General features: G+C 38.1%; 2 protein-coding genes across 2 annotated transcripts; both read right to left on the bottom strand.

Annotated features, from left to right (window-relative positions):
* Positions 1 to 320: 320 nt before the first annotated feature.
* On the bottom strand, positions 321 to 782 carry LOC141629031 (uncharacterized). Its single transcript, XM_074442106.1, has one exon. The coding sequence runs from the start codon at positions 780 to 782 to the stop codon at positions 321 to 323; it is 462 nt and encodes a 153-aa protein (XP_074298207.1).
* A 2633-nt stretch (positions 783 to 3415) lies between these two features.
* Positions 3416 to 9143, bottom strand: LOC141626506 (protein TORMOZ EMBRYO DEFECTIVE-like). Its single transcript, XM_074440274.1, has 14 exons — positions 8570 to 9143; positions 8207 to 8392; positions 7956 to 8114; positions 7580 to 7776; positions 7163 to 7448; positions 6914 to 7048; positions 6506 to 6624; positions 5670 to 5826; positions 5153 to 5399; positions 4992 to 5068; positions 4622 to 4741; positions 4256 to 4386; positions 3989 to 4163; positions 3416 to 3896 (listed from the first exon to the last, which is right to left on the bottom strand). Exons 1-14 carry the CDS (start codon positions 8876 to 8878, stop codon positions 3558 to 3560), a joined length of 2637 nt encoding a protein of 878 aa, XP_074296375.1. The 5' UTR covers positions 8879 to 9143; the 3' UTR covers positions 3416 to 3557.
* Positions 9144 to 10027: the final 884 nt, after the last annotated feature.

Here is a 10027-nt window from a genome sequence, read left to right as displayed (position 1 = left end):
GAAGAGACAAGCAACGACGTCATTCTACAAGCTTAAGTGGTCACAATCCTGCTCCGGAATTACACCCGGAACAGGGGTGTTACAAAGTTCATCTTATCCCTAGCAGTATTATTAACAATATCATCAAAATTATCCTTATTGAGTTGTTTCAGAGGCCATTTGAGTGCTTTCAGCTTCTTAACCACTTTAAACATCAAGGTGCCATTCCAATCTTTATCCCAAATCTGACCAACACACTCTTTGAAATCCTCAGCCTGACTCCACATATTATAATATTTAAAACTTCTCCTTGGCTTCCCCGCATCATTATTGTTCCTGATCTACACAGAGAGTATGGTCAAAGTTCTTTCAGTATAGAAGTGATCATACACAGATCCATTATCCTTTAGCCATTCATCATTCACTAACATTCTATCTAATATGCTAAAAACTCTTGAGGCGGGTTCCTGCTGATTAGTCCAGGTGTATAATGAACCAACAGCAGGACAATCAGTAACACAACATTCAGTAAGACATTGTTGAAAATCATCCATCTCCTCAAAAGTAGAATTGCCTCCCAACCTTTCTGAAGGCACTAGTACTGTATTAAAATCACCACAAATGACCCAAGACCCCTTAATGCACTTATTGTAAGCACACAAATTTGTCCACAATATTTTCCTCTCCTTGACATCATTGAAGCCATAAACCATAGTAACCATGAAAACATAGCCTGAGTCACTATCTTTCACCTTCATATGAATAGCCTGAGCACTATAATCCAGAAAACGTATACTATACATAGAAGGGTTCTATAACACCCAAATTCTACCCCCCTTATGATACGTAGTATTAGTTGAAATACACCAACTCGCACAGAGGTTGTTTCTAACACTATTTAGAGACAAAGGTTTAACTTTTGTCTCAAGGAGACCAAATAAACCAATCTGGTGATGATGCAAAAACCATTTAATACTATTCTGTTTTGATTGGCTATTCAATCCCCGTTCTGGTCATTTGTTTACATTTACTTTTGACACAAAGACCAATGAGAGGAGAGGGGACATTTGAGGGTAGTGTTATTGGATGACAAATGGACAATATTGAATTTGAATGATTAGAATTATGCCTAATATAAAAAGAAAAATAAATGATCGAGACACCCAAAAATGAAAGTGGTAAACAAATAAGCAGAACGGGGGGTTATCATATATGAGTCGGCTTTGGTTGAATGAAGGTTAAAGGATTCATACGGAGTATATAGTTTAGGTTTAGTGTGTCTATAACCCAAATGTACATGAACGGAGTACAATTTTGTTAATGTGAACTCTACTGAGTCCCTGATCCAAAAGGGTTTTGATATTTTAGTACTTAACTAGTTTTGAACCCGTGAAATTCACGGGTCGCTTAAAGCTATGTTCTTTACTTTTTACTTGAGTTAAATTTTACTCTTATTTTGCTCTTTTTTTTTTTTTTTGATCTTTCATTAAAATTTAGTAAAGAATAAAAAAGATAAATAATTGATTGAGACAGATAATAAGATATGTACTATTGTGAAAGCATAATTTATAAAATAAAATAATATACTTAAGTTTAAATTATTTTTCTAAAATACTCCATACATTTCTTGAAGCAAGAAACTACATCATCGCAGAGCCGTTGCTTGACGGGGAAGTTCCGTCTAAGATGAAAATTACTTAAAAGAGCATTATTCTAATATACTCTTCAAAGTTTCAGTTAGATTAGATAAAATGAGTTTTGTAGTTCTAGCCTTTTAGGCCCCTGGCTTGTAATGGATATAAATGGTTTGCAATCTCATCCCGCTTTGCTAATTCAATTACGCCATTGTTATGCAATTACTTGTGTCGTTCACTTTGTATGATAAATGACTCGTAAGTCATACCCTAATTCAATCTAATCCAAACTTAGAAAATTTTAAAAGATGAGACAAATATATATATTTAAATTTGTTAGAAGAAGTCTTTCTTAGAATCATATCTTTCGCCAAAAAAAAAACCATGTTATGTTATTATACGTAAACATACACTCAACAAAAAAGTAGTCTAGGAAGATAAACAGAACAAATATAAGTGTTTTCTGAGACTCTTCGTCATGCGTATAAACAAAAGAAATGCGATAAATTATATACTCCGTAATTCCGTATAGTTATTCCCTACCTTTGTCTTGTCTTGTGCTCATTAATATTTGAATAATCCAGTCACTTGTCTCAAAATTGGGATATACATTCAACGAAAGTCTGAATGTAGTTCAATCTGTAAGTTGAGGTCTCCGCATCTCTTTCCCTGAAAGACCTCAATCACATATAATACCCTTACAATAATCAAATAGCAAGCTCAATTTATTTACATACTTAACTATTTAATTGTCTGCCTACTCTGAAATCAAAATCTCTACCTATAAATACAACACAAGCGAGCTTTATTATTTTATTACAAACTCCATCACTATAACAAACCAAAATACTTTTAGATCAGGGCTTTAAGATTCAAATTGCACAAAACAAAAATGGAACTAACCAGTCAAGCAAACATTCGGTAAGTCGACAACACCATGAGTCATGGTGTCTTGCATATTTTCGAGTTTCATCGTGACCAGAATTCAAAAGAGTCCAGTACGGTAGCTTTGATGTTTCGCGCTTAATTGCATTGGGAGTTTATATACCGCCTACAATTGTAAATGCTAATAAACACCACTTTAGTAAATTTGACAGATAGGAATGAAAAAAATTTTACAAAAATATTACATCGTACAATATAAACTGAAAAAGAGCAGAGATCATACCTTCAATACTTTACCAACCTCATTTTTATCATTGAGTGTAATGTAGCTTTTATATTAGGTCAATTTACAATGGCAATCTCTTGGTTTTAATCATGCATTGACTCAAAAGAAGCTCAATGGTTGGAGAAACGGAAGGTATCAATAAATTTGCAGCGTCCCTTTATTAGATGGAATAGAAGAGTAATTAGATGAGTGCAAGAAAGATGGAAAGACAAGCTAACGCATGATCTTTTATTCTCTTAGTTAATTAAAGTGGCAACATCAATAAATTACACGTTCTCAATTCTCAATCAAGCTGAATCACGTAGGATTAGGGTTGCCTAGATGATGTGTGAAACATTACATAGACATGGCATTAAATTGATATGACGTGGCATTAAATTGTTGTTTTAACTACCGTTTTAAATAGATTTTGTAGATAGATAAATTAGACATTTAATTTGAAATATTTTTTTCTTTTTACATTTTACTGTGGTAGTTTATTGATGCGGCCGTGTCATTCCATAGTTAAACGTGGTATTTCGTTAATCAAAAGGGGCATTTCAGGATCATACGTGGCTTTGTCTACGTGGACTTTATGAGTCATTTTAGTCTAGGCTTTTAATAGTATTTTATAGATTATGGCCAATTGAGAGACCTAATTAAAGAAGATTTACGCAAATCAAAACTAAATACACTCGTGGTTTCTACCAAAAATCAGAATTAACTAATTAGTTGAACTAAACTACATCAAAACTAATTAGCTTGACATGTCTTTAGAAACATGGTGACAGCAACTATACAGTTGAAGTAGCTTTTGTGTCTAGCAAAGTTTTAGTCATCTCGGTACAAGTTTCTGTCGAATTCCGAAACTTTCGTTTCCTTGAGCTCTTGTTTGGCTTTGTTTCCATTGTTTCTGTGATGCCCCCTTCTTGGACATCAGATGCAGTCTCCTTATCCAAATTTCTTTTTAAAGTGCTACCTGTTAGCCTACTAACGTCCTCTGGTTCGATGACAGACATTGCGTTAAGAGTGTAGTCTAGCGTGAACAAGCTTCTTTCTATGCTTTCTATCCTATTGTAGTGCCTCTGAGAATACGCGATGAGCCCTTCAAGTAGTTCCCCTATGCCTTTCACCTGTATATTCGAGTACAGTGAACTTTTCGTGAAATCAAAGCCAAATTGCAGGGGATGAGGCAATAAGATTTCCTCACAACAGAAATACACACCTCATCAATGTCTATAGGTCGATGGATACTGAAAGCCTGTAATAGCACGGAGTTAGCGACATGGCACAGCTTTGGCTTGGTATTCCATTCTCTAACATATTCAAGAAGTCGACCAAGTTCTTCCATCCCGAGAGACTGTAGAGCATTTCTCACATGATCTATTCTGATGTTCTTCCTGCACAAATGTCGCAGCAACAGTTAGTCTTCGCATAAAAAGCCACCATTAAGGCAAAGGGCCAGAGCCACAAGCCCACAATCAAGTTTTACCTGTACAATTCTAAGAGCAGTTCCAAGAGCTTGTGAGGTTTTTTAAGCTGAAAGGCGAGCAGGATAGCTTTGGCATAATCAGCATCCGATATTGCATTTTCGAGATCTTGACCTCGCAGAACCTCTTCTTCCTATAGCAAGTCAAAAGTTTGGTCGTCAGTGACCTTGACCTATTGTCCACAGGATCTCCGTCTCAACCATAAGATTCATAAAATAAAGGTTAAAAGCATTTAACTTTCTGTATATGTAAGACAAGGCAAGCATACTTCAAAGTGATTGGGCTAAATAAGCCAACAACGATTAAGCCGGTACAGTATCGAACTACCATTCATATTATGAGTGAAAGTCGATTAGACTTTAACACACCTCTTTGTGGAAGGCTTCTTCCTTTTCAGCAGCAGTGGAATCATTCCATAGATTTATAATCGCATCACTGCCTCCAGTAGCGAGCATTTCTGTTTTCCTTCCAATTGCCAAGGCCCATACCTACAGTTAATCATTGATGCAGCATGCAGCTTATTAAACAGGCAAAAACATATATATTCGGGGACATATTAGCATGCACCTCATTCTTATGCAAAAGAAACTGAGAAGTTAATTCATGTACAGATAGATTACTATATAGCCCGAAAGCAGCAAGTTAAAATATTTTAACATTCTTCAGGTTCTCACGGGTCAGGAAGAATTTCTTTAAAATAGCAGGCAGGAGAAGGAAATGTCGAAAAGCAAAACCCACCTTGTCCTCGTGCTGATCATAAGTCGCAATGCATTCAATAGATTTTACGTTCCATAGCTTCAGTATGCCATTCGCATCTGGAAGGAGGGTAATAGAAGATGCATCTTATTATTCCGGTAACAACAGCACATGTCAGGTTACGTTACAGAATGCCTACTTACCAGTTGATACAAGCTGAGCCCCTTGGGAGATGAAGGATGCTCTATACACAGTAGATGTGTGACCCTCAAATGTTTTTAAGCAGGAGTGATCACGCACTGACCATAATTTTATGGTCTTGTCTTTAGATGCTGTCAAAACACAAGGGTCAACAGGAGAAAACTCAACAAACCAAATTCCCTGTTTGTGACCCACCAGTGACGCCACCTCCACGAGTTCTGGAAGCTTAAACAGACGAGCAGTACGATCCTGGTCATGTTAGATAGACAGTTAACAAGTCAGATGAGAATGCATAACGAACTTAAATCAGAAGAAAAGCTCCACCAGATATCCATATCTCACACGCCGACACGTATATACGGAGTAAAGCTCCAATGACAGCAATATGTGGTTACAGGGCAACGAGCTCTCTTACAATTTTTGTATTCACGGCTAAATTGCCTTAAGAATGCGTCATTTGGAGACAGTGGCAAACAGATCTCAAACTGTAAAAACCTATAAAATCAAAAATCAACCAACCTCTGAACCACTACAAACAAAACTGTCATCTGGTGAAATAGCCACGGAGTTAATATCATTCTTATGAGCCCCCACAGAACCTTTTGTTTTAAGACGGTAAGGCTTGTCAGAATCGCTGATAAGGCCTTCAAAGCTCCAGACCTTGAGTGTCTTATCACTGCAAAATGAATGAATAGGTATTACTGTATTAGTGTGCAATCAAAAATGGAAGAGGAAGTGACATTAGTTGTTCATAAATCAGAGTTTCTCAAAACTTGCAGTAGCTTGTTGGCAGCAAGCAAGATAAGGTTAAAAACTGTCGGCAGCCAAAACAGATAATCAGTGAAGGGTTGTCGACTCATTGGAAGCATCAAAGTCCAATAGAAAGGGACAATTCACATTTAAATTATGTCACAGACAGTTCATGGTAATATCATAGGAGTTTCAGGAAGAAAGATGCCTTGGCCCTTGTAAGAAATGAGTAGATCGCCTTTGGATCCGAGTTGGAGGAATCCAAATACTGCACAATTCATAGTCGTCGCTTTTTTCACCCCATTTCTTTTTACCCTCCTTAAACAACCAGCAAAGCCCCTTCACCACAGCATTGGGGCATTGTACCGCCAGAAAATCACCGAGTATAGTCACACAGAAGTGTTCTTATTTAATTGAAAAAGTCTAACATTTTAAAGGCTAAACATTTCACATCTTCAAGTCAACAATGCAATAATTACTACACAGACGTAGATGTACTGTTATCAACACTAGAAGCATGAATGCAATAGAGTTGCATAAATAAAGACTTGTTTCACATATGAGGAAGGAGAAGGGAGGATAAATAAAGATTTAAGGCATCTGACCGACTACCACTGACGAAAAAGTTCCGCTGTTTCTTTGAAAAAGCAACAGCTCCAACACCTTTCAGGTGACCGATCCCAACCCCTACACACTTTCTTGTTTCTGTGTCCCATAATCTCACCTGGAGCAAAGAAAATAAAGCGCCATATACAAAAAAATGAGGTGAAGGTCCTAAACACAAGACAACGGAATCCACTCAACCTATTGTAAATTTTTGGAGTTGCATGCATGAATATAACCTTGTTTAGGGCTAAGATTTCATGATCACAAAAAGAATATAATAATAAAAGGTCGGAAGGTCAATTTTGATATCAGAAATATGATTCTCCCTCCAGGGTACGTAACTAAGAGCATAGCGGCTCTTCCTGTTCCTGACAAGGGGTGATAGAAATATAAGGAGGGCTACTTACATCTTTGTCCTTGCTTCCAGTCACAATATATGTGCTTCCAGAACTTCCAATGAAGGTGTCGAGACACAAAACTATTTTAGAATGTCCAGCAAGTACATACGAACATGACATTGATGCCATGTCATAAACATGCACCTGCACATAAAGAGTCTCAGTATACTACGCAGGAGTATGTAACACGACATCCCATTTAAAAATGTATCCATAAATATGAGGCAACCGCCTAAAATGGTTTGAAGGGCAAAATACCTGTTCAATATTGGTGGCAACAGCAAGAAGATTTTCATCTTCGCCTACAAACTTCATATCTACTATTACTTCATTGTATCCAATAAGTCGCTTAGTAAGGCTCAAATGTAGAATTTTCTCAGAATGCTTCAAGGGTGAGTAAAAAAGAAACTGCTGGTCAGCAGTTATGCACAACAATCCCTGATCAGAGGGCAGCATATGTGCCGCAGTGAAGCCTCTTCTCTGGTCATCCTGGTCTGTTTTAAAAACTACCTCTGAATATTTCTTCTTAGACAAACAAACTTCCCTGTTATAGAAATGGAATGAGTAGAAGATAAACATCTTTTAAGCCACTGATAGTTGCAGGACTCGGAAGTGTCTAAACTAACAGGCATATGGAACAAAGGACGTAATAGAATTACAACAAGAGTTCATTACCATATACGGACAATCCCCCGTTCACCAGCAGTTAAGAAATAAACTTCTTGTATACTTTTACTCTGTCCAAGCTTGTTCAAGGATAAACTGTCATAAAATGGAGTTCCAGAATGAATTGCACAAACAGCAGCAAGAACCTCATTTGTTAGTATCGTCATCTTGCAGGTATAGCTGCTAAGATCCCACACACTGACCACCTGAAACAATTTGACAATTAATTATACTCGTTAAGGTACCCTATGTAAAAGTCGGCCATTGAAATAAACACAAATAAGCTGCCGATATAGTGCAGGGCTAGAATTGGATAGATTCACAAATTCTATATACACAAACAACAAGATTATTAAATTTAAAGGGTAGAGACGTAGAGCTATGCCTGATCTCTTCCAGCACTGAACAGGAACCTTCTATCTTCTGAAATCGCTAACGTAACCACAGCAGAAGCGTGATTCTTCATTGTAGCAGCACATTGTTTTGATTTTCCAGCTACAAGATCCCAAGCCCGGACAGTGGTGTCATCACTTGCCGAGAAAAGCTATAGAGAATTGCCAAAGCAATGTTACAAAATTTGTACAAAATAATCCCAAGCGTAAATTATTGAAGAATTGAGAAAATAAGTGAGTTTACAATGAGGTTGTTAGGATCAGGATGAAATAGGATGCAATTAACAATCCCTGTATGCCCCTTAAAGTAATGTGTGCAATATCCTGCGTCTACGTCCCATACAAGCACTTTTCTGTCAGCTCCGACAGTCGCAAGCATTCCACCAGACGCATCACAAGCCATAGCCAGCACTGGACCCTCACCAATATTCTAAATCAATAAAACAAAAATCGTTATTTTTTCACAATATACAATAGTGATAAATCAAAAGCAAGAAGCGTGACAGTGTGCGTGCATTTACGTGTGTATTTGGATAGATTAATGGTCAAAGTTTACGTTCAAACGAACCTATAGCAAAATACAAAAGAATGCGAGTAGTTAGGTTACCTTCCAAGAGCGCACACAGGTGAGCGAAGAGAGGTCCCAAACCATAATTTGGCAACTGTGACTAGCAGAGAAAAGGAATGCATTGTCAGGGGAGATAGCGAGAGCGGTAACGGCTTCAGAGTCGCCTTCGAGGGTGGCTTTGATAGAGGCGTTTGCGGTGACGCAGTTGACAATTTTAATGGTGTTGTTGCAGGCGCATGCCATGAAGGAGCCATCAGTTGAGACAGCCACGGGTCCACCACTGTAGAATTGTTCCAGGAATTTAGTGCATTTGTAACTTTTCTTAAGGGATGCAGTTACGTCAGTCATGTTGAGGTACACTGTGACTTTTCGAATATGTTAGTCGATCTGGTGTAAGACGGTTTTACTTAAAAACTACAAAATGTCCTATTAAGATATTTCTGTCCTTTTACGAGAAGTTGGGCAGGGTTATATGAGGCGCAGAGGAATAACGGAATTCAGAGAGGAGGGGACTTTTTGCTTTAATGTGAAGCCCCAATTGATAATTAACTTGTACTGAGTATGTCTAATTCATGGAACCCTAAGCGGACGCAGGATTTTGCTAAACTTGTATGATGTTTCGTTAAACCTTGTAATGAGGATAAGATGAGCAGGAGTAGGTAAGATGACATACAGGTTCCTCTTCTTTCCATGCGGGCTAGGGTTTATGATCTACAAGGCTACAACTCTTTGGTAGAATGAATGAAGCGAATGTCAGATGTAGAGGGGTCCAATTCCAAGTTTTGTTTGCCTTGATACAAATACTTCCTCCGATGTGAACCAGACGACAAGGGCTGGGTCACGCTTTTTTCATTCCTGCCCTGAACTGACCCGTGGCTGAGTTGGGACGTACAGCTGGACCATTTTTTTTTTTGGCTGGCCCAGGGTAGACGGCCCCCCAAATCTCTGGCCATGCACTGGCACGATTTTTTTATTAATAAGAGATAAACCCAGAGACCTACAGCGAGTAGAGTCCCGCACAAAGTTACAAAGACACAACAAAGACGGAGAACAGCAACACGTATTCAAACACCAAGACGAAAGGTCGTTCTCTGTGCTATCCTTTTCTCTTTCCATGATCTCATTGCTTTCCAATTACTTAACCAATCTTCTAAGGTGTAGGGTAAATTTTCCTTCCATGATTTGCACGGTTACACCAGAACCCAACTCATAGAAACACTTTATCTAATATGCACCGGCACGATGGGAGAGACGAGGTCGGGCTTATATGCGGGATTGCGGGCTAGCATAATCGTTACCCATGAGTAGGACCGTGCCAGGTTGCCCAAATAGCCAACAGTTCAACACTACAAACAACCAATCAATTTTACAATTTAGAGCATGAGCAATAAAGAGGATGGTATGATCCTCCTATTTGTTCTTTCACCCTCTCATTTTTTGACATATCAGCTCCTCTATGACCCACCTTCATTTCTTCTAAGTTTATCCTCCTCTCTA

Source organism: Silene latifolia, chromosome Y (genome assembly GCF_048544455.1).
Source record: "Silene latifolia isolate original U9 population chromosome Y, ASM4854445v1, whole genome shotgun sequence".
Classification (NCBI taxonomy): Eukaryota; Viridiplantae; Streptophyta; class Magnoliopsida; order Caryophyllales; family Caryophyllaceae; genus Silene; species Silene latifolia.
This window is presented reverse-complemented; position numbering and strand designations above follow the sequence as displayed.

Excerpts from the sequence above, each read along its gene's own strand:
- LOC141629031 (XM_074442106.1), bottom strand. The coding sequence starts at position 782 with ATGTATAGTATACGTTTTCTGGATTATAGTGCTCAGGCTATTCATATG.
- LOC141626506 (XM_074440274.1), bottom strand. The coding sequence starts at position 8,878 with ATGACTGACGTAACTGCATCCCTTAAGAAAAGTTACAAATGCACTAAA. Across the intron at positions 5,827-6,505 it reads TTTTTCGTCAGTGGTAGTCG|TGATAAGACACTCAAGGTCT; the intron begins GTCAGATGCCTT and ends TTCATTTTGCAG. Across the intron at positions 4,387-4,621 it reads AAGAAGCCTTCCACAAAGAG|GAAGAAGAGGTTCTGCGAGG; the intron begins GTGTGTTAAAGT and ends GACTTGCTATAG.